The sequence below is a fragment of the Mya arenaria genome, chromosome 8, assembly GCF_026914265.1.
Source record: "Mya arenaria isolate MELC-2E11 chromosome 8, ASM2691426v1".
Lineage (NCBI taxonomy): Eukaryota > Metazoa > Mollusca > Bivalvia > Myida > Myidae > Mya > Mya arenaria.
The window spans coordinates 20,416,367-20,440,907 of NC_069129.1; the positions used below are offsets into that span (position 1 = coordinate 20,416,367).

General features: G+C 35.0%; 1 protein-coding gene across 1 annotated transcript in view; it reads left to right on the forward strand.

Annotated features, from left to right (window-relative positions):
- Nucleotides 1-201: 201 nt before the first annotated feature.
- The window catches only part of LOC128244855 (uncharacterized), a 29,824-nt gene continuing 5,484 nt past the window's right edge, over nt 202-24,541 (forward strand). The window contains exons 1-15 of the mRNA XM_052962955.1: nt 202-621; nt 3,671-4,218; nt 5,058-5,169; nt 6,040-6,233; nt 7,093-7,161; nt 11,775-11,799; nt 14,563-14,667; nt 15,439-15,578; nt 16,910-17,086; nt 17,665-17,803; nt 18,133-18,304; nt 20,297-20,431; nt 22,388-22,609; nt 23,098-23,250; nt 23,657-23,735. Coding sequence (XP_052818915.1) covers nt 255-621; nt 3,671-4,218; nt 5,058-5,169; nt 6,040-6,233; nt 7,093-7,161; nt 11,775-11,799; nt 14,563-14,667; nt 15,439-15,578; nt 16,910-17,086; nt 17,665-17,803; nt 18,133-18,304; nt 20,297-20,431; nt 22,388-22,609; nt 23,098-23,250; nt 23,657-23,735 — 2,637 coding nt within the window. The 5' untranslated portion in view covers nt 202-254. The remainder of the gene's footprint in view (nt 622-3,670; nt 4,219-5,057; nt 5,170-6,039; nt 6,234-7,092; nt 7,162-11,774; nt 11,800-14,562; nt 14,668-15,438; nt 15,579-16,909; nt 17,087-17,664; nt 17,804-18,132; nt 18,305-20,296; nt 20,432-22,387; nt 22,610-23,097; nt 23,251-23,656; nt 23,736-24,541) is intronic.

Here is a 24,541-nt window from a genome sequence, read left to right on the forward strand (position 1 = left end):
GCTTTAAAAAGTATAGCCAAGTTTTGCTTTCATATCGATGAGAAAAGGAGACTTATCTTTAATTTTCAAGTATGTCAATTTTGATCGGGAGTATGATGCTTTTAGGTCTCATACTTTGGTGTGTAAAACTACAAATCACTCGACACCGTTTGGGGAAAAGCCGTTTTGACTAACGGTTTAATATCAGGGTAGTGGGTTGTCCTATATTGTTTATCTGCAGAAAAAAGTTACTTTTTAGATTTTAGATTAGGAAAATGAGCTATTATGCGCAACAATACGATACAGGGGGTGGTGATAGTTATCAAGAACCAACTGATACACAGATTGAAACGACTAGCGACCCAAACCAAGCATACTATGACCAATCCTACTATTCCGAACAATCTGGCTACGATCAATATCAAAATCAAGCTGACCCTTACGGCCAGTACAATGCCAACGAAAGCTATGTGGAAAACTATGACCAACAAGAACGTGCTGCTGGAACAAGTACCAGCACCGATTACTATGACTATCACACATCACAGGCGACTGAATACCCAAATTACAATAGTGCCACCAACTACCAAGCTGGTGCTGGTGGTGGTGTCGCAAGCACTTCTTACCAAAGAGGTGGAAGAGGTAAACATATTGAAAATTATTTTTTGTTAGTGCTGTGAAGGGTTATTTTGGTTTATATTTTCAAGCTAGACATATTTCAGTCTATGTGCACAAGCAACAATGATGAGCGTTACGGGATACTTTTTAATATTTTGATATTTCTTATGTATACATAAAAAGCTATTACAGAATTACTGGTTGACGGTACATTTCCGAACAGGACACAAATCCCGAACACCGGCTAAAACACGCGTTTGTTTACCGTGATCGATTATTCAATGATCTAGATCAATACAGAGGCTTGCCTTGGTCACACTTGCGAAGTTTCATCTTGTTTTGTTGAGTATTTTTCTAAAAAATGCCATTCAAAGTGTTTATGCTTAAAGATCAAAATGTAGCACATGCGGAAATGACGTCAGAGGGCGCACGCGCATCTTTAGGTTTTGCAGTTATGTTGACCCACATTCAAGTAATTTATAAATAGAAATCACGCTTTACATTTGAATTGCATGTTTTGAAAAACATCGGCAACAATAAATAACTTTACAGCTAAGTGTTTATTTAATAAAGCATACTTATAAATTATAATTGTATGACCATGTATTTTCACTTTGCAAGTGTTCGGTGTTTGTGCCGTCCATAGCATAAATTTAAGGGTGATTTACTGTCCATAAACTGAACGATTTTCGACATAAAATTGATGAGTTCGTGAATCTGTACTTTGACAGATTTTGTCACATTAACCAAAGATGTTTCATACACAGTTTTAACTTACTACAACAAAAACTCTCCAAGATAATTGTGAAAAACCTCAAAAAGTGTTCGGATTTATGACCTTAGCCAGTACTCTTTAAATTGAAACTGTGCGAAATCATATTAAGGCCAAAAAAAATAATATGTCTGGTTCAGGAAACGTTGTCCCAAAAAATTAGGAGGGTAGGCATTTTTTCCATTTTTTTTTTTTTTTTTTTTTTTTTTTTTGGACGTATGTTGTCTATGTGTAGACGATGCACAGAGCAGTCAGATCACTTTGTAACTCCCAGCATGTGGTATTGTGATGTGTGCTTGTTTCAATGCAGTCATTTAACCACATAATAACAGAGCATTTCAACCCTGTATTATCTGTAAGGACCACAATGGAAATAAGGTTTTATTTTACCTCTTTTTTGTGTTATCCTTGACATAAATGTTATATATGTTTATACATGTTTAAATTTGTATTTGTCATGTTATATGCAATTTTTATGTCGAATAAATCTATCTAATCTATCTAACCATGTATCATCTTTGTTTATTCACATTATTTTCCTTTTCTATGCTTGCTGTTTATGTACCCTATGCCTTTTAGTCACCCTCTGTACAATGCTAACCTGCACAAAGAGTTCATAAAAGAGATTCATGTACAACCTAGTATTTTATAAAAATTCCATTTTTTAAAGATTTCTGTCGACAATTTTGTTTAAAATATCTTGTAAAGATAAGTCACTTTAATACATCTCTTTTGTGAATTCTGTCATTGTAACAAATGCACATTGTGAGTGGTGTTACACAAAATCATATAAGGCATTAGCTAGGCAACCTTAGTGCACTGAGGACCTAGGGGTCCAGGTTAGAAGAGCAACACAAGTATTATCCAATACTTTGTGAGTTTAATATTATTAATTGACTGTTGATATATTTCCCAAACACAATTATTAAAGTACAAAATGCGTACATTCAATGACATGGCAATTTTTTCACTGATATATATTTAATGACATTCACTGAAAATCTTCTGATACTTTTACTTAAATGGGTTGGTACTTTTTACTTTATATAAGTTTTCAAACATATGACAGTGTACAATTCAACACTCCAATGATAAAATGTTTGCCAAAAAATCTAGCAGTGATAGATACAGTTACTAGTCACTGCATTTTCAACTACATGTACTGACAGAAAGCACATGGAAAAAATCTTAAAAAGAGTTTTACAGTTTAACATTTGCCCATTATGTATTCATATTCTTCAATACATACACCGGGCCTAAACTACTTGCGGCTTCATATTTGGTGGCAAACAGTTTGGGGTTGGTTGGCCCATGGAGCTCCTCGAATACTTCCGAAGCTGTGCAACCATGCTGGACCGCTTTCATGACCTGCCGCTCTGCTCCATGTTCACATTTTTGGAGTTTTATGGCCATCAAAGTGGCTGGTGAACACGCCATGGGCGCCGCCATTGTTGTGCGCTCTATTAACCCAAAGATCGATATAAACGCGCTCTATTAACCCAAAGAGCAATAACTACAGAAAAGAAAATTTTCAATACGCAGTATAGCGGTTTTCGGCCGCGATTTCGAAAAAAAAGTTTAGGGTCGGCGGGTAAAAAATAGGGTCGGTCGGGTTTCCTGAACCAGACATATTTTTTTTTTTGGCCTAAGCATAATCATGTAAATATGTTGCATAACAATGATAAAACTGTACCAAATGTACTTAAAAATGATTGAAACTGGAAGCCAATTGCCAAAAGTCATATTGAAGGCCATTTAGGTTGGCGTGTTTTGCCTCTGAATTTTAGTCCTTTTAAAATGGTCAAGTATTGACCTAATGCACCAGTCATTTGTAACCACGCCCCCCCCCCCCCCCCCCCCCCCCCCCCCCCCAGGTCTGGGGAATAGCTGAGACTTCGACTTTCGGTCGTCCAGCCAACCCCGGACAAAATCCCCGCCCTGTGGGGACGAACTGATGGTTAAACCCCAACCAAATGTCCCCACACTCCAGAGACTATATCAGGCCCAATCTCAGCTTTATTTGGCGCTATGAAAAAACCACCACGGTTAACCAGCCCTGCGGGGGCACCTGGAAAGTAAAAACATGGCCCTTTTCCCTGGCTATCCCCGGTATACCCCCGTACCGGGGGGGGGGGGGCATGGTTACAATTGACTGGTGCATAAATCTTGAAGGAATATTTGCTGGCTGCTTAATTTATCATGCATAATTCATTTAATATAAAACTACTAGAACATGAACATTAATTTAACAGATACTGAATGAATTACATTTTTGAATTACATCTTTCATATCATATGCAGGTCAAGTGTATCAAGCCAGAGGGAGGGGAACAGCGGTAGGAAGGGTAGCCCAAAGTTCAAGAGGTCGTGGAAGGGCACAGGGGCGTGGTGACTATGGCAACAACCAGCAACAATTTGGACGTGGGAATAGAGGGCAACATTTTGGGGTTGGGAAAAATCAGCAACAATATGGGAACTCAGTTGGACAGTTTGGTCAGGCAATTAGTAGTGGTGTTAGCATGTCAAGCCAAAGCAATAGGCAGTATCATAATCCGAGCAGTACTAATAAAGTTGGTGGACAGTTTGGAATTAAGTCTCCTTTGAAAGATAGTAATCAAGCAGCCACATCAATCAGCCAAATGTCGAATAAGCCAAATTCTACTGATCAAACCCCAGGTTCAAGTACTGTAACAGAAGTTAAAGGTACAGAAGTAAAAGGTCCGGAAGTTAAAGGTGCAGAAGATAAAGCTACAGAAGTAATAGAAGAACCGAAGGAGGCGGAAAGTGAATCATCAGATGAAGACACTGACTTCTGCAAATACTGTAACAAGAAGTTTGACTCATTAAAGGTAAATTGCCTTGGTGTACTTCAGTGCATTTGTGGCTTTCGGTATCTTAATAATAATACAAAACTAGGCGAAAGGGTAATGAAGTTCAGCTTAAAATTAGTAACTTCTGCTAATAAAAACAACATTTTTTAAGGACTTTCAAATGTGGATTTGAAGTTAACACCCATCACGTTTTTTTCTGGAATTTGTAATTAACAAGTCATTTTTGGTGCTCTACATTTTTGCTTTAATTTCTCAGGTATGCAGCATTAAAGCAATATGACCAGCAAGAAAAAAATGCGAGATTAACTAGTAAAAGAATAAGATGATTAACCTGGGTACAAACCCAACTGAAATAAAATTCAAATTGGGTTTTCTTTTACATTTTATAAAGACTGTGTATACAGAGTTCCATTTTACCTTTTTGGGAATGGGTTTTTAAGATTGAAATGAAGGGGAAAATGCTTTAATTTGACTAAAATCGAGAATTTAACTTTGCCTAGAAATCAACAAGAATGTTTTTTTAAATAGACTGACAGAAAAAATAGTTTCTTTAAGAAGACATGACGTCTTCCTTTCAAAAACAGTTTGGGGTACAAATGTACATCTTTAGTGAGAAATAAACATAAAATGGCATTTTTATTTTCACAATTTGGGAAAAAGTATTGTATTTTTGTGGGGCTGAAATCGGTAAAATAGCTCCATACGTGTAAAAGGGATAAAACAAGTCAAATGGCAAAAGTTTTAAGTTAGTAATAAGAAAATTGCTGCCAATCTAGGATATTATTCCAAATACTCATAACAGCATTGTTTGCTAGTTGCTTGACAGTGTAGAATTTCCATGAATTATGTGTTTTTAGGCGTACCATGCTCATACCAGAGGAATGCAACACACAGCATTTGTTATGGAGGCAAAAAGAAAGAAGGGAGACAAGAAATATGATAAGGAAATAGTTGATAAATCTGTACTCGGTAAGTTTAAGTTTTCATGTGTCTGATTACTCTTCAAATTTCTTGCAGTTTTATAGTCAAATAATACCATTATTTTTTATCCTTACAGAATTTCCCTGATCAATGCAGAAAACTTACATCCCTGACTCAGTTTTACTTGCTGGGGACTGTTTGTCACTGGCCCCCCAAAATAAACTTTTTTTATGTATGCACGTGTTATTGGTACCCTATAAATTCATCAGAACCATTTAGAGTTAAAGATGCAAGACCCATTTTCCTTTTTATAGATGATATTCAGTTTTGTTCCCAATGCCAAAAAGTATGTTTTAATTCCAAATGTAGAATAATAAATTCCAAGATTTTCAGTGTTATTAAGTTGCTGAGATAATTATGTTTGGTAAATGACTTTAGTTAGCAAATGACTTCAGATGGAAATGACTTAAGGTGTTTTATGAATACCAGCCAGGGCTTTTTATGCCCATTTTGGGAAATTTTGCTTTGTAAAAATGCCAAAATTGGGAAATTTTACAGTTAAAAGAAAAAGCTGTCTAGTCTCCTGCGAATTAGGAAATGATTAAATATTAGTTTATTTTCCGTACTTAAAAGACCCAAAAATATCAATCCTTAAACGTAAATCATATATCTATTGCAATAAATCATGATAGATAACATTTTATACTGATCTCCAAATGTTATGAAAATCAATGATTTCCGAGTTTAATTTCCAAAAAAAACTTAATATATCACATAATTTATGAGGATGTTGAAAATGAACCCGGACGGGATAAAAGAATTCTAAAATAAAAAAAATTGGGAATAGGTCCGATAGTCGGACCCGTGGGTACTATAGAAAAAGCCCTGCCAGCCCTGTATTAACCAATGCCTTTTCAGAGGTTCAGATTCCAGCTCCAAGGCCACAAAATGTTGAGGCAGAATTTAAGGATGAATTTGAGGTGGAAGACAACTGGATGGATCTTGACAATGACATGATAGATTCCATCCGTATGCGCAAGAACATCGAAGAGAGGGACCTGAATCCAGAGCAGATTGGAAAGAGTCACTTGCCTGATAATTATTCTTGCCCGGTATATGGAAGGCTTTTTGTATATATATTATATATATATAGTATTAATTACTAAAAATCATGGTTGATGATTGTCAATTTTATATAAAATAAGTGCTTTGAATGATTTTTAATAGCATATTTGACTAGACATTTAAACAAACTTCAATCTAAATTTATTCATAAACCTTTTAAAAATACTTTTTCATCAAACTTAATAGTTTAATTTAATTTTCCCATGTTGTCCCCACTAGCTCCAAATTTCTCAACTCAAACTTCAGATAATTCATCTCTGAATCTATGTGATTTTCTTATTTAGGTGAGAAATTTGGTCTATATTTTTTCTTACTATTTACAACTAGCTTACTCGTACTCATAGGGTTAGATGAAATGTAAGGCTCTTAAAAAGCTTAAAACCCAGAAGATTCAAAGGGGCTCTGACTGGGATAACCCCCACAATTGCCCTGCCCTGGACCTGCTGGAGCCGTTGCTAGGACTCCAGAGTAAAGTGGCAATAACACAGAGGATCCCATCTACTTTTGAAAAAATTCTTCAAAATGTTTTAACCTTAACATAACTTTGTTGTTTTTTATTTCAGTATCTTGATAATTTCAGTATGTTTATTTTATTCCAGTATGTTGTTCTATTTAACCCTTAGGCTGCTGATGGCGATTTTAAAGGCTTTGCAAACAGCATGGAACCAGACCAGCCGCCGAGTAACTCGGCGCCTGGTCAGGTTCCAAGCTGTTTGCCACTCGGTCAATATATCCCCAAAGTTTTAAGTAAATTGAAAGAAATTTAGAATAAACCAGACAACATTTTAGAGCAGACGACAATTTACCCAGCATGCAAAGGGTTAAGTTTGTTTTCTTTTATTTCAGTTGTGTGAAATTCGATGTACAGGGGCACAGGCTTTTCGGGCTCACATCGATGGAAAACAGCACAAACATGTAAGAATTCTCATTTTTTCTATGATTTAAAGTATGATTTAAGTAAGAAATCGGAAAAAAAATGATTTTGTATTTTTTACTTATAAACTTAAAAAAGCTTTGATAGTGTACTTGTAAACAGCATTGAATGGCTTGGAGTTTCATGCACGCAAAAGGTTCCGGTAAGTAAAATGATGTACTTGATGTATTTTAAGACTGCAGAGTCTTCTTCAAGGAGGTAAGAATGTCTTTTAATAAAGATGATCAGGTTTCCCCAATTGTTATTCCGTTTGTGGGATAACCAGTTGCATGTGTTCACAGAGTTGGAATGCGAACATACGTTTTCAATGTAAATAGCAAGAATGTTTTATACCTTGACAAAATTGTTCAAACAGGTTGTAGTGCAGTTGCTACTGGTTTTGACTCTGTCAGACAAATGTATAACTGTTTTTAACATAAAACAAAAGTGTGATAATGAATAATTCAGACCAAAACTTGAAAAAATGAAATACAGGTATACTAGAATTGATAAATACATTTAATCTGGTGAAATAAATGGACAAATAAAATAGCTGCCGTTTGTGCTGGTATCAGATATTTACTATCGATAACTTTACTCAATTTTGGGAATTATCGAGCTGGTTTTTCACAAAAAAACAGGCACAGGCATTTAAGTAAGTTTTTAAAAAATGCACGGCTATGCAGATTCTTCCATGTATCTCAAAAGCTGTATTAAATTTGATGAGAAATTTGGGGCTGGGATTATTTCTGCTTTGTTAGAAAGGAGGTGAAATCTTAATATTTCTCTTCAGAAATCAATCATGGCAAAATCAGAATTGACCTTTTTGATTAGTTATTTATAATCGACCCTCGTAACAACACTAGCCACAAACTTTGTTTATGGGGAAATTTTTAGATGTTCTTTAAGAAAAGGCTTTTCAAAAGACTATTCTTTATGTCTTGAAAAGTATTCAAAGCAAATTTGACAGTTAATATTTATATGATAAATTTTGGACCGGTTCAAAGAAGCCTGTCTTTGTATGGTTAAAATTTGCACTTCAGACATTTAACCAAATGGCGAAGATCTTTCTTATTCGTAGAAAGGATTAAACATTCCCCTCAAGAGTTTTGATGGGAATGTTTATGATATATGAAACAATGATGAATTAAAATACAAATGTGAGATACAATGACACAGTTTTAATGCAAGTAGTTCATACATGTACTTGAAAAAATAGTGCAAGCTATTAATATTGCCAATACTGTAAGGCAAAGCATTGAATTATTGAACACATCTTTACTTATTCTCCATAGCCACATTGCATATAATTATACCCTCACAAACGAAGTTTGAGGGGGTATATAGGAGTGAGCTTGTCGGTCGGCCCGTCTGTCGGTTTTCATGGTTTCCGGACGATAACTCATGAAAGGCTAGACAGATTTGAAAATTTTTTGGTACACAGGTGTAACATCAGACGATACAGGTCAAGTTTGATATTGGGGCTGGTGGGGCCAAGGTCAAGGTCACTGTTACTAAAAATAGAAAAAACGGTTTCCTTACGATAACTCATGAAAGGCTAGACAGATTTGAACAATTTTTTGGTACACAGGTGTAACATCAGAAGATACAGGTCAAGTTTGATATTGGGGCTGGTGGGGCCAAGGTCAAGGTCACTGTTACTAAAAATAGAAAAACGGTTTCCGGACGATAACTCATGAAAGGCTTGACAGATTTGAACAATTTTTGGTACACAGGTGTAACATCAGAAGATACAGGTCAAGTTCGATATTGGGGCTGGTGGGGCCAAGGTCAAGGTCACTGTTGCTAAAAATAGAAACGGTTTCCGGACGATAAATCATGAAAGGCTTGACAGATTTGAACAATTTTTGGTACACAGGTGTAACATCAGAAGATACAGGTCAAGTTCGATATTGGGGCTGGTGGGGCCAAGGTCAAGGTCACTGTTACTAAAAATAGAAAAACGGTTTCCTTACGATAACTCATGAAAGGCTAGACAGATTTGAACAATTTTTGGTACGCAGGTGTAACATCAGAAGATACAGGTCAAGTTCAATATTGGGGCTGGTGGGGCCAAGGTCAAGGTCACTGTTACTAAGAACAGAAAAACGGTTTCCGGACGATAACTCATGAAAGGCTAGTTTTTCTTGTCAGCAGTGTAACTTCTAAATTACTCAACAGATTTAAATAAAACAATACATGCATGATAAAAGAAGATGCAGCATGCAGTAACCTTGGAGTTATGGCCTCTTTTCAAAGGAATGGTTTGCCATTCCTGTGTCCAGGCGGCATTTGGGGGTATTCGTCACTCCTATGACAGCTCTAGTTGTCTCAGGCTTAACATATTATTTGTCCGATAAATTCTGGACACCATCTTAAGTAACTCTGTTCTGAAATAATGTTCATTTAAAAATTGCTTAATATTGTTCTTAATAGTTATACCAATGGTCAAAATAAGGCCCAGCTCTTGTAGGATGCTGTTTGGGCATGCTCAAAGTCTCGATGTTATATAGCAGGGCTTGTTTAAAGTTTTTATGGCTTGTTTTTTTAATGAATGGTATCAATGAATACATCAATGCTTGTAAATATTGTGCCCATAGTATTCATGCATAAAAAATACAGATGCTTGCTTTTGATGATTAAGAAAAGCCTTCTACTACAATATGAAATATGGTATTAAATTGTTCCATAAGAAAATGAAGTGGAAAATGATTTGAAATTTAAAACAAATAAATATTGTTACTGAAAAGACCAACTGGGACAAAACGCTTATACACAAATAAAACCATTCCATAGCTCATTGGTAATAAGTTTTTTCACTGTAATGCCTGAAAAGTGAATTACTATGACAGCAAACTATTGTTGTATACACAAGAATAATATACGAAATGTCCTAAATTGAAAAAACAACAACATTACAGTAGTATACTGAAATCATAGACTCCTAAACACATTAAATATGTATCGTATAAGAATACTCAATCTTCAAATGTTTGATAGTTTCGTCATTTGAAGAAAACTTGCTGTAAAACTGTGCTTTGTTGGTACGAAAACTGTACACTATCAAGGGATGGACTTAAAAAAATGCACAGATTTAATGCAAGTGAAATATTTAAGTAGAAACTTAAATACTTGCTGTAAATCTGTGTTCTTGGGCCTAGCAGAATACAGATGAATTTTCTGTATTGATGGATTCATGCATAATTGAGTGCATTTCAAAGAGAAGTGATTTATCAATTTGAGCTCATATGTTCTTTGAAGAAATAAAGTCTAAGTATAGAAGTAGCCCTGGCATCAGGTGGTGTTAACTGAGGTGCCACTAATGCCTTTGCATCACATTTGCGTTTACAGAGGTGCCATAGATGGCTTGCAAAAAACTTTAACCAGGGCCATAACTTAAAAAGTAATCAAGCTATTCAGGTGAAACTTAGTACACATGTTGAATTAGACAATGTGCATGTTTGGAGAAGTACCCATAACTCTTGCTTTAATAATTGTTTAGTTATGCACCCTGTTTGACAGGAAAAACATACACAAGTTGGGGTTTGTTCCACAGTGCTCTTGTTTTAATTTTTGGTGATTAACGATATTGATGGCCAGAGAATTTTTTTTATATTTGCTGTGCCAGAATGGTAAAAAATGAGGAAGTTGTGCTTCGTTGATACGAAAACTGTAAACTATCAAGGGATGGTCTTTAAAAAATGCACAGATTTAATGCAAGTGAAATATTTAAGTAGAAACTTAAATACTTGCTGTAAATCTGTGTTCTTGGGCCTAGCAGAGTACAGATGATTTTTCTGTATTGATGGATTAATGCATAATTGAGTGCATTTTAAAGAGAAGTGATTTATCAATTTGAGCTCATCTGATCTTTGAAGAAATAAAGTCTAAGTATAGAAGTAGCCCTGGCATCAGGTGGTGTTAACAGTGGTGCCATAGTTGCCTTGCAAAAAACTTTAACCATGGCCATAACTAAAAAAGTAATCAAGCTATTCAGATGAAACTTAGTACACATGTTGAATTAGACAATGTGCATGTTTGGAGAAGTACCCATAACTCTTGCATTAATAATGGTTTAGTTATGCATAATGTTTGACTGGATAAAATGTACACAATGTTGGCGTTGGTTCTCTACAGTAGTGCTCTTTCTTGTTTAAATTCTTGATAATTAACTGATGGCCAGAGAAACATATTTCCTGTGGCAGAATTAGTCAGTGATGAATGAAAAAGTGCCAAAATTTAAGCATGCCACTTGCTTTTTTTACATCATAAATCTAATCATCCACCTTCCCACTTTTATATATCTTGGTAAGAATTTAAATCTTATTTGTCTATGTTCTACTGAACAAATACAATAAAACATAAAATTAATTTTGAAAGATGGAAAATAAAAGAAATACAAGCAGAATTGTTTTATCTTATGTAATACTATGAAAACTTATGGGGCTTGTCCTAATCTTTGTATTTTTTTATTTTCATTCAAGTTAATGTTTTGGTATTGCAAGAAAGTCTATTGAAACGTATTCATTATTTTCCGAACATTTTTACAGATTTTATTTTTAAAAGACTTGATTATTAATATACATGTATTGACTACGTTTTCTGTATTTTTCAGAACTTGGAGCTTGCAGCGAAGGGTGGTGAGTAAAACGCTATATAATTAACTGTTAATTATTTAAGTGATTCAGTCTTATTATTTCACAGCTAGCTTCTCATTATGAATATACTGACATTACTGATTCGTCTATTTTAATGGCTGAAGCATATTTTTTTTTAAATAGAAGATTTTTTATTGAAAGGTTTGAAGCAAATAATATGACATTTTTTTTTCTAATTTGAACATGATTTTACTCTGTCACTTGTGCACTAAATAACAATTTCACTTCTTGCCTTAAGACGAGATTTTGAGGACAGACAACATATATATCTTAAATTAACATATATTTTCTTGTTGCTTCTATGAAATAATGATTTCATTCATTGTATGCTTGATGATTTTATTCTTAGCTTAAAAACACAATGGAAAGTATTTTTGAAGCTCATTTACCTCTATCGATGTAAAAAATGGATAGAATTAATACTTGCTCATCAATCAGAAATGATAAAAACTACTGATACAAGTGATGAGGTCTTCGTGAGAACTTCCTGACGCAGCTTCAATTTTGAAAGCACATCAGGATCAAAAAGAAAAGAATCTTCTTATAGACTGAATTAGATGACTGCAAGCAGCAACCTCATCTTGAAAACCATGACCAGCCGACAAAAGATCTGTACCAAGAAACTAGCTTGCTTGGTATGAGGAATTTTCATTGTAGTTCTAATGCAGTGATATTGGGAGCGTGTATCTGCCAAAATGGAAACGTTTTGCCTGGTTGTCAACTTCAAACCCACTTTTCGAGCCTGAAAATCATGACATGGGATGTCAATACCATAAGAATTAGCTTGTTTGGAATAAGAACATTTCATCAGTTCCATTGCAGTAGAGTGCAGTATAGTTGAGATCAGTGGATAGCTACTTTACACACCGAACAATGATCTCATGAGAGCTCTTTATTCATAGAATCTGTGCGGCACCTGATGCTTATGAAAAAAGTTTGGGGAAAGGCTTCCCTCATCTGAAACTACAGGATGTGTTTCGTGTAGCAATGTATCATGCTATAATTGCAGACGGTTCTGTTATAAATAAATGCTTCCTCATTGCTGGATATAGCTTGAAATGCCTGATGTAACGTTACGTTATTTCAGTATATTGTTGTATTTGAATTGGTTCTTAGTAATAATGATATCTAAAAAGGTTTTGACAGAAGAAATTGGTGGTGAAATAGCTATTTGTAACTCGACAGCTTTGCAACTCAACATCTTATTGTGAACAAATTAGTGTTTATGTGTGTTTATACCTGCTTACTTGGACCCATGGTAATGCATACTTGAAGACTTTTATCAATAAACGTAAGGGAAAATATCGTTAGATCAAGATTTTCAGTTAACATTATTGTCGTGTTATCAATTTATTAACTCTTTTTAATAGCAAAATGAAATAAATATTTCAGAGCCTGACCAACAAATCACTAAGTTTAAAAAAATATTGTATGTTTACACAGAAATGTTTATTGGAAAAAAGAGATAGTATGATATGTGCATTGATGGTATGTTTGTATCATATATGTATGCACACTTTTGTTTGTGTATGGGCTGGAGCCCTTTTATGAAATAGACTTCATATGGCCCTAATGTCCTTTTACATGTACGTCAGTAATTAAAGATAGGGTGACATTTGCATTCAGTTTGAAATAAACATCTTGTATATATATTTGAAGACTTTGTTCAATATAGAACAATTCTATTAATCTTCAAAACATGACATCAGTTAATTTCTATTTAAATAGATTTACCAGCTTAAAATCTAAATTTATGATATTGAAGATGTGAGAAGTTGTCAGAATTCTTCAAAAAATATGTTGTCATGTTTTAAAGTTTAATATACTTGGATTAATGTTTGGACCTAAAATTGTTCCCTCTTGAAGCTGTCCTGTATATGATTTAGTTCCTATTGTGAAGGTAAGTCAAGATTTAAGGTAAGTTAATAGGTTATTTCAGTTAAAAAGACAACACCGGTAAGATATTATAATATGCTTAAGATGTACTGCTTTTGGATCATGGAGGATTTGGCTTTCATGAGAACACTAGCTGAATGAAATCGAAATATACAGAAATCAAAAGACAGTACTATCATCCCTTTTAGTATAATGTATACATTACTGGTTTATATCTCAAAGACATTATTTCATATTAAATGTCGTTTTTATGACACATGTTTTTGAACATCATTTTATTTTTGCGCAATTAAACTTGTAATGACATGACATCGGCCGAGTGGAATATGGCTGTATTACACTGGAGTGGGATACAAACTACCATATTTTGCGATATGTTTTGCATTGATCAGTAGTATTTAACAAACTGTAATATTCAGAGTTTATATTTGTATGCTTTTCCAGTACCTGAAAGGTGTGATTCTATGTGGTTTTATTTCAGCTCTAAGTTTTAAAAAGATAACAACAATCATAAGAGTAATGTGAAGAAGAAAACTGGAAAAAAATATTTTTTCAAGATTTAAGTGACATCTCATATTCGTGTTCATACTCTGCTCTAAAAATATGTTGGTGATCAATATTGCTGAACTGCATGGGGAGGTCATTATGAAAATATGTTATATACTAAAGGCTATCTATCCATATAAGCCCAAATATAATTGGCTAGCCTTTGGTGGGCATTTGTCACATTCCAGTGACAGTTATTGTTTACCATTATTCTAAACAAGTAATATATTACATTAATAAAGCCTTATCTTGCAACAAGCATTCTGTCTGCAATTAACATGTAATTTCATGATCTACTTACAGTCAAGGTGAAGGCCAAGAAGAAACAGACAAGTGGAATCATGATTGAAACAGAAGTGGAGGCGAAATGCATGAAAACAATCCAGGAATGCCCCCATCCTATACTTGGTAGGAACTTGGAATTGTCTCATCCTTAACACATATTTTTTTTATAGCATAAGAGTTTTAGCTGAAGATATATGGAAAGGTGCTGCACACTGTCCATTATCAGAAGCACCCTTCTGGTCTCATTGAGCCCAGGATGGGCACGCTTCAGCCTTCATATAATTCAATGCTATAACTCATAACAAGATAATAAATACATACAAACTTTACATATCTGGCGGTTGAAACCTAATATCACCTCAGTTAAACACAATGTCTAACATTTTCTGCCAAATTCATAAATGTTCAACTTCTTCATAGCCCAATTCAATGTTCCCTTTTTTACAGACATGCTTATTAATTTACATGTGTAGGCAAATCAGTTTCGCTTGTGTCATTGAAATAGTAAATATTACAGAAAATCACAATTGAAGCTGTTGCCCATAAAATGAATATAAAAACTGTCACCACTTTTTATGATTTTGTCATATTTGCCGCGAATGGCGATCACCAGCGTCCCTCTGTTTGTTCCATTAGATTGTTCAACCACCAATCCACCAATCACAGAAAAGAGACTAAGAAAAAGCATTAATGCTAACTTCTCGATTCTGTTACTGTGTACTTAAATTGCTAGCACAACTTATTGATATCTGATACTTACAAATATTGACTACCATGATTGCTTTGTGATTATATGTCGACTTGCTATTATGTGTGTATATAAACTTACTGTATTATCAAAATAAATATTGGTTTGACCAAACCAAGCACCAATTTCTTGCCTTTTTTGTGCAGGACTGGACTATGTGACAGAGTTTCAGAAAAGTGATCCCAAGGTGGCCCCTCGCTACGTGTGTAACCTGTGTGAGGCCAAGTGTGACGTCAGTACTATCATATCACACATCGTGGGGTCGAAGCATAGGCTCAATTTGTTTGTATGTTTACATTTATAGTAGATCTCTTGTTTTAAAATGACATGACACCAAACCACCCTCAAATTACAAGAGAGCAGATGTGATTTGTCTGCGGATGCATGGATTCCCGCAAACTTACGGCTCCAGGGTCTAAAAACTGATTTAAAAAATAGTTAAACTGCTTTTTAATTATTTGTTGTCAGTATTCACACTCCAGATTACTTCAATTTTGAAGTCAGGAGAGCCCTCAAAAAGGCTTTTAAAAAGCCAGTTTTGCCTTAGAGGAAGGGTGTTTCATCCTAAATGGGGGCATAAAGCACCCCCAAAACTCATCAGCCCTTCAGCTGCCAGATCAATCACATCCCTGAAAGGGTAAACCAATGGACAGATGTAATTATACAAATCAGCATCACATCAGTTGACATTTTTTATCAGTGTGACCATCATATGATTGTTTTAGAGGTAATGGGTTGTCTGATATAGTTTTAGCTTGTCTGGTTTCTGCAGAAAAGAAGTCTTGGTATTGCAGTAGCCCTTGTGTCACATGCATTGTGGTGCAAAAAGTTTGGTCATAACTAAAAGAAAATTCAAGATAGAACTTGGTACACATGTTGCTTGAAACAATACGCTTATATACAGCAAGGTCCATTACTCCATCTTTTACTGTCTTCCTGAGTTATGCCCCTTTGTATTCAAAGAACACCAGACAAGTGTTTATGGTCCCTCTGCACTCCTCTTGTTTTCTAGAATGTTTTTCAAAGTCTAGGCATAGTGCTTGTGTTATAATTGGCTTTCTCTGTTCCGCATAAAAACAGTATCCTTTAGGTGACTGGTAATTTGAAAACTGTCATTGGTATTAACTTGAGTCTTAAATAACCTGATTTTTACCACACTATCTATTTAAGAAATATTACACACTGATGAGTGTCATATGACATTATAAGGACCGACCAGTCAGCCCCCGAAGGTGTATATGGATTGAGGCATTAGCCTTATATTACACCGAACACTTTATTTTACCATTGTTTTTGAAGTGTTTCAATTAACAAAGCTAATAGCTTTGCCTTCAATTTTTTTCTGCCTTTGTCAAAATCGCAAGCAGCACTCACCATTTTTATGATGTCAGCAGTCTATATTAGATTTTGAACAGGTCCGTACTGCTGAAGTCATAAAAACTGGATTTATATTAAAATACAGTGATATGCGGACCGATCAACTTTATATATATATATACTAAGAAGGGACACATATATGTAAAGTATAATATATATATAAATGACATGTATATTTGTAGCAAGGACCATAACACTGAATGAGATTATTATTGAGTTAAGCCCCTTTATATTTTTCAGAAAGCTAAGCATCCGAGCATCTATGAACATTTGACCAAGTTCAACTCTAAGAAAAAGAAATCGGAGATAAATGCAAACTGTGAGATGTTTGCAAAGGATATTTACAAGAAGGAAGGGCGAGGTCAGGTTCGTGTGAAGATCGAACTGGATGTGGATAATGATGAGAAAGACTTTGACGTAAGTTTTGATGGATTGTGGGTTTTTTGCTAAGATAAAAAAAACAGACCTGTCACAGAAGCATGACAAATGCCCCTGAATTGGCCTCATCTGTGTGATGGCCAATTGACTTTTAAGTGTGAACTTCATGATTGAGGCAAGAACATGAATTGATTGATTTTGAAAGAGATAAAGTAAATAAGTAATAAATGTAAAGCTGAGATACAATATAAATGGATGGACAGTGTGATTTCTATATGCCTCACTAAAGGAGGCATAAAAAGTTCTACCATAGCATTGATGTCTTTAACAGTATTTAAGTTTTTGAGTTGGACATTGGGTCAACATTTTTACAACGATAATATCCAATCAATAATTATGTATAACTAAATTTGTAGCAGGATCATTATCACAATTTAGGCACAAGCATTTCTTCAGCTATGATGCTTCATAAAATGACAGTTAGGTTAATTACATTCAAAAACTATTGGGGAAAAATGGGGAAAAAAGCATGAGTTTATCAAAATTCATAAAGCAAGATATACTAGTAAATGGTGTCTGTAAATTGTAGTTATATAATACCCCTGCTTGTATTACAGAACAATATGAAGCGTCACGCTATGGCCCTGGCGGAGAAGGCTAGTACACTACGAGAGATTGACACGGAGGAGAAGACCGAGATTGTCATGGAGGAATTCAGACGTAAGAAACGTCAGGAACGATTGGAGCAATCTGGCGGTAAGGATTTTGCTCTTTTTATGGAAATTATGAAATTTCAGGTGAAAGAGACTTTTGAAAAGTTTTGAGAAATTTACCAGAAGGGCATTATCATTAACTATGTAAATTAGTTATGGAGTAATTCTGACACAAGAATGTTTTTTAAAAATGGTAGAATTTTGGCAATGAGATTGTGACTTAAGCACAAGGTTTTGATATATCATGTGGTAACTGCTATCTCACATGTGCTTCAATTCAAGCTAGTTTATCCAAAAGTCTTATGGCGATGACTGTTCATAAATATATTCAAAAAACTATACAAAGTTTGCGCTCACAATTTATGTCCTCAGATGCGCCTCCAAGGCATGGTCAGGTTGGAGCAGAAGACAGAGGCCATTGGGGTCCAAAGAGGGGTCGGTTTGAACGGGAGGATTGGGGTGACGACAATTCACAGGATAGCTTTTATGAAACCAGATATGACCAAAACAGAGGCAGACGGTACCCTAAAGATGATAGGCCCATGTATGTATATCGATTAAAAACTTTAAAATGGACATACCTTTAACTACTTACTAAATAATGCATCTATGGAAGATATTAAAAATGTAACCGCGTATTTAATAGCAGAAAGCACAAAAATATATAATGATTGGTGAAAGCTAAAAGATTTACTGTGGTCTACTCTAGTCGCATAAGGTAGAAATACCATGTTTTATGCTCATTTCTTTCAAATTAAACTTGGTATCCTTCGGACCATTGTTTTCGACATTTAATCATCCTTTTTATAATGATATTATTAATTTTGGTAAATCTCATTTTGGAGCAATAGTGCATCTTTAAGGAAAGATAAAGGTATTCCAACCACATATTTGTACCCTAATTAGACATTCATGCGTAGTGAAATCATTCTTGTAAATTGAACTAACTTACTTCAAATTCAGGAAACTCATTAGTACTTGCATAATTATTAAACATGGACGATGTCTATGGCCAGTGTCTGACTTTAGACTCAAGAGTCTAAATTGCCAATCTCCATTTCATTTTAACTTTCCTTCTGGCATAGTATTGATGATGAACTATGCTGATTTACATCACTTTTAAATGTTTACTGTTATTTACATATTTGATTAAAATAAATCGCATCAAGGTGATTTTTTAACCAGGTTTTCAACGAAAACCGGGTTATTAGAATGAGGTTGTCGTTGGGCGGGCGGATGGACGGGCGGGCGGGCGTCAAACATTGGTTTCTGTTCAATAACTTTAGTTAGCATTGACAGATATTGATGAAACTTGGTGTGTAGGTAGCTTATGTGAAGAGCAAGCTTGGGATTGCTTTTGAGGGGGGTGGGGCTAAGGTCAAGGTCGCCTGTTACTAAAAATAGAAAAATGGTTTCTGCCCAATAACTTTTAGTTAGGATTGATAGATATTGACGAAAGTTGGTGTGTAGGTAGCTTATGTGAAGAGCTAGCTTGGGATTGCTATTGAGGGGGGAGGGGCTAAGGTCAAGGTCACTGTTACTTAAAATAGAAAAATGGTTTCTGCCCAATAATTTTAGTTAGCATTGACCGATATTGATATATGAAACTTGGTGTGTAAGTTGCTTATGTGAAGAGCTAGCTTGGGATTGCTTTTGAGTGGGGAGGGGCTAAGGTCAAGGTCACTATTACTTAAAATAGAAAAATGGTCAAGGTCACTGTTTCGTAAAATAGAAAAATGGTTTCTGCCCAATAACTTTAGTTAGCATTGACCGATATTGATGAAACTTGGTGTGTAGGTAGCTTATGTACAGAGCTAGCTTGGGATTGCTTTTGAGGGGGGTGGGGCTAAGGTCAAGGTCGCCTGTTACTAAAAATAGAAAAATGGTTTCTGCCCAATAACATAAGTTAGCATTTATAGATATTGATGAAACTAAGTGCATGTGTAGGTAGCTTATGTGAAGAGCTAGCTTGGAATTGCTTTTGAGTGGGGAGGGGCTAAGGTCAAGGTCACTATTACTAAAAATAAAAAAATGGTTTCCGCCAACAGTAATTTTCAGTTACGTCTCTTTTTGATAAAAGTAAAGATAAAGTCATACAACAAATTAATTGGCTATAATTTCTGATTGCCCATAACAAAAACCTGGTTTCGTCGCATTGCCGCGCTTCTAGTTTATTTTTTATAAAAATGATTTTCTGAGTCTACGTCTAGACTCGGACTTGAAACTGAAGTCAAAAATGTGGTCTTATGGGCACTGTGTATGCTGACTCTGATTAAGAGCTGCACATGGGTTTGTTTGGATCTAAATAGACTTCCAAATGCTGGTACAATTTTTCATATTAAAATTCAGTATATTTCATCATTAGTTCTCAGTTAGAAGGAAAGTTCCGATTAAATGAAGATTTGCGGATTTGCCACTTGAGTCCGAACTCAGACTTGAGACTATAATCATGGCCCCAGATAACAGCTGTCCTATGTTACATGTATCTTCCTACTATAAACTTCACTCTATATAGCCTTTTTAACACTATATTCAGGCACGGTCGATATGGCAGAGAACCATATCAGCCAGATCCTTACCAATCATATGACCCATATAGCCGAGAAGACTTCAGAGTATCGTACCGAGAGAGGTTCGACTTCCATCAACATAATGACCCATATTATGAGCGGTAAGTAGTAATGATGCTGTAAGTAAAATCATTGATTAATTGTTGATCATCAAACATTAACTGACAATTTTATATAACTATTAATTTTTAGCCCTTAAACACAGCATTTGCCTCGTCCAATAATGCAAATGCCTTCTCTATCTCAGTGCCAATATCTATATCAGTTAGCAGCCCTGGTCCGAAAAATGATATTGATATACAGCCCACATTTTAAAGGATTTGTTTGGCTAATTAAACAGGGCCAAAAATTGATATCGATTCGCAGCTGGAAGTTCGGAAATGGCAGCCATTTTGTTTTAAATATATAAAATTTATGACAAATATAAAATGTGTTATGTATATAAGAGTGGTTCTTTGTTATAATTAATACATTTTTTTAATAAATTTAGTGTTTAAATTCTGTATCCATGAAGTAATTTAATAAAATTGTCAATAAATAAGTAATTTGATATTGGCTCTGTAATTTGTCCTTGGGACAGTCGTATTGGCCCTCGACCTTCGGCATTGAGCCAATATGACTGCCCTTGGACAAATCACAGGGCCAATATTAAATCACTTATTTATTAACATATAGCATTAACTGATATTCATAATTAGCACTGCCAAAATGTATGATTTCTGATATTGTAGCCGCACCTGTTCTTTTTAAAAAATATCATAATGAAGAGATGTTTTATTCCATGATGGAAAAATATATCAACACAACTGAACACAGAGAGCAACGTGATGTCATGCTGTTCATAATTAACTCTACTTTATAGTAACTCATTTTTCCGAAATACCCATATGATTAGATGTAATACATTTGAGGTAGAAATGCGGAAGTCCAAAATATGTTTGAACATACCTAGTAAAATTACTATAATTATTTCAATATACAGTAATATATAGAAAAAAAATATGAGCTTGAAGATTATAAGTATCTTTCATATGTTTTCGGTACGGCTGGAAGGTCATGCAGCATGCCCGAGGGTCAGATTTTTGGATCCGGACCAGAGAAACATGATTGATATTTTTTCTTGCATACCTAAAATTATGATTTTGTGGAAAAATTGACATAGAAAATGCACTTTTGAACATTTCACCAAAAAGTGTGTGCAATGTTGTGTACTGACATCATAAAGCGCAGTAATTTTAAATCACTATCGACGTCAAATAGTTCCTTTAAAAATCGCGCTTTTACGATTATTTATTTTCAATTTTGATTCTAAGTATTGTATACTTATATTTTTGATTCCGCTTTATTGAAATTGCATAATATACTTTTCATTAACCAAACAATAAAAGAAATAAAAAGTGGCACGTTTTTGCGCGTGACTCATCTTACATGGGGAAGTTTTTCCAGCACCGGTCACATGACTGGAAACACACGTCCGATATGCAAGAAAAATTTATTTTCTACAAGTCTTTCATTCAAAATGAAAAAAATAATATTTGGTGTAGTAAATATGATTTAAACAGAGCAGGTGTCATTTTCCTACTGTCTTTTCCAATACCCCTATAAAGATAGGGCACTGATAGGGGCCAGCTCCCTATAAGTTGCTGATAATCCAATTACTGATAAGGGCAGACACTAGTAGTAGCTGATAGGGTGTATTATCTATGAAGTAAAGGGTTTAATAGTTACAATAAAAAAGTATGCATACTATGAACATGTCAGTCAGGCAGTATTATGGTAAGTATTACATAACTAGGTAGCATGGCTTAATTGTCTACCGGGTATTTGAATGTGCAAACTTTAAAAAGACATGAACTCCTGTAATGTAATTCTGTTGACAGTGTTCACTGTCCAATCTGTTTTGCTGACATATTTGTTTATATAAATAGATTAAAAATTAACAGCAGATTTAACAATCCTTTTTATGCTGTGCTCTTGTGTTTTTTAAGGTAAATCAAACATGATTATAAAATACATAAAATAAAGGTTTTGTAAGTTTGTTTCCTCCTTGTCCTCAGGCGAATGTTAGATGAACGTCGATACCTGGACAGTCTAATGATGGAGCGACATCGTCTTGCTGACCCCTACGATGAACGGAGACGTCTGGACGATGTCATGGCACGCAGGAAGTACCTTGACTCACTTGAGAAGGATCGTCTAGAAGACATGATTGCCAGACGAGCGAGGCTGGAACAAACGGAAGATATCGACCTGATAAGGCTGAGGCGCTTTGAAGAGAGGTCAGTTTTGTTTTTGCTATCGCCTGCTAAACATAGCAGACAAATAAAGGTTACTTTGTCTGGTGGCGTCTTATTTTTGTTTTGGATCAGTAACTATTAAATACTTGTTTTCTTCAGACTTGGTATGCACCTTTCTTATGGTTCCATAACACATAATAATATCTTAATCATTCCTAACTACCATCACACTTACAAGGAGCCATTCCATGAGTTGGCAATGTTAAATAGAAATATGTTACTTATTTCTAATTACCATCCCATCCATATACAGGGAGCCATTCCATGAGATAGCAATGTTAAATAAAAAATGTCTTAATTATTCCTATCTACCATCCCATATACAGGGAGCCATTCCATGAGATAGCAATGTTAAATAGAAATGTCTTAATTATTCCTAACTACCATCCCATATACAGGGAGCCATTCCATTAGTTGGCATTGTTAAATCGAAATGTCTTAATTATTCCTAACTACCATCACACCTACAGGGAGCGGCAGATCGGCCAGAGAAGTGGAGGTATGCCTGAAGCCAGCCGAAGTCCGGGCCTATCCAGCAACGAGAGGACGCGACTTGAAGACCAGATGAAGAGAAGAGAGCTTATGAATATACAGTCCACGGCCAAGGATATCATGCAGGACCAGTTAGTGTTCTTTGAATGTACTTTACAGGAAATCTAAGAGATAACTTGTTTCTATGATAAAGTTCTCTTTTCAAATACATTTTGTGATGTTAAAAATTGAGCTCCAGTTCAAAGAGAAGTTATAAATGCTTAAGGCAAATTTATAAAAAAAATAATGATTGAAAAATCTAGGCCACATTACACTAAATTAATTAAATACATTATTGTACTTGGAAAATTATTTGGTTGTGTATATCTGTCAAAGTTGTTTGTTAATTGTTATTTTTAGGGATAAATTGTTCCTCCATAGCATTACCTGGTATTTTTAGATGACATTCTTCTTAAGTGAAATGATGTGACTTTAATTTCAACCCTTTCCTGTTTTTAGTATAATATTATGCTAAATTTGTATGTTTCTGTCCAACAGATCAGCCAGTCTGTCACTGAGTGGTGACCCTTCTGTTGCTAGCAGACAAAGGACTGATGCCGCTAGGCAACTGCAAGAGGTGACAATATGAAATATATTTTTCAGCCCTTCTGTTTTTCGAAAATGAAAAAGTTGAGGCACCGTCAGTTGAGGCACCGTCATAGCCTTGGTGTTGTTGTCAGCGACGTTGTTTACAACAACCTTGAACCTTGGTTATATCTCCAAAACCTCAAAGATAATTAAATTCACACTTATAACAAGGCCCTTAACTCTGGCTTTAATAAGTCTTGTGCATTGGCGTTCACCCATCGGTGCTCTTCTTTAGTTCTTCTTTTCTTGAAGAAAAGGTTTAGGTATTGACTTAAGCTTGTTGGAATTGGAGCAGTCATTGTATATTAACTTTCATGTTGACGTTTACTTTGTTCGCATGAAGAAGCTCATATGAAACTTGGTTCACTTGGTCCATATAACAAAATGCACATTTGTACTAAGTCCCATATCAATGAATAAAATATTTGTTGAGTTCCACTTCTTGATTGACTGACAAATTGGACAGCATCCCCATTTGAATATTTGTATCTATAAGAGATTAGTTTATACAAATTTCTTGTAGCTCGATTGTGATGAAAACTGATAGCTTGTTGAATAAATCTTGAGTCTGTTTCCTGCGTAGAAACTAGTACTGTTTCCCATTTTGAGAGGCCATAAGAAAGTACCCCTGGTGGGGATCGAACCCACAACTTCTTGAGTGAGAGGCGGACACCTGAACCACTAGACCCCTCAAAAGATTGTAACGTCAATTGATGATGACCATTTGATGTTTGCCTTAAGGTTACAAAATAGTTTTTAATTATACACCATTTGGTATACAGACAGGCATATGAA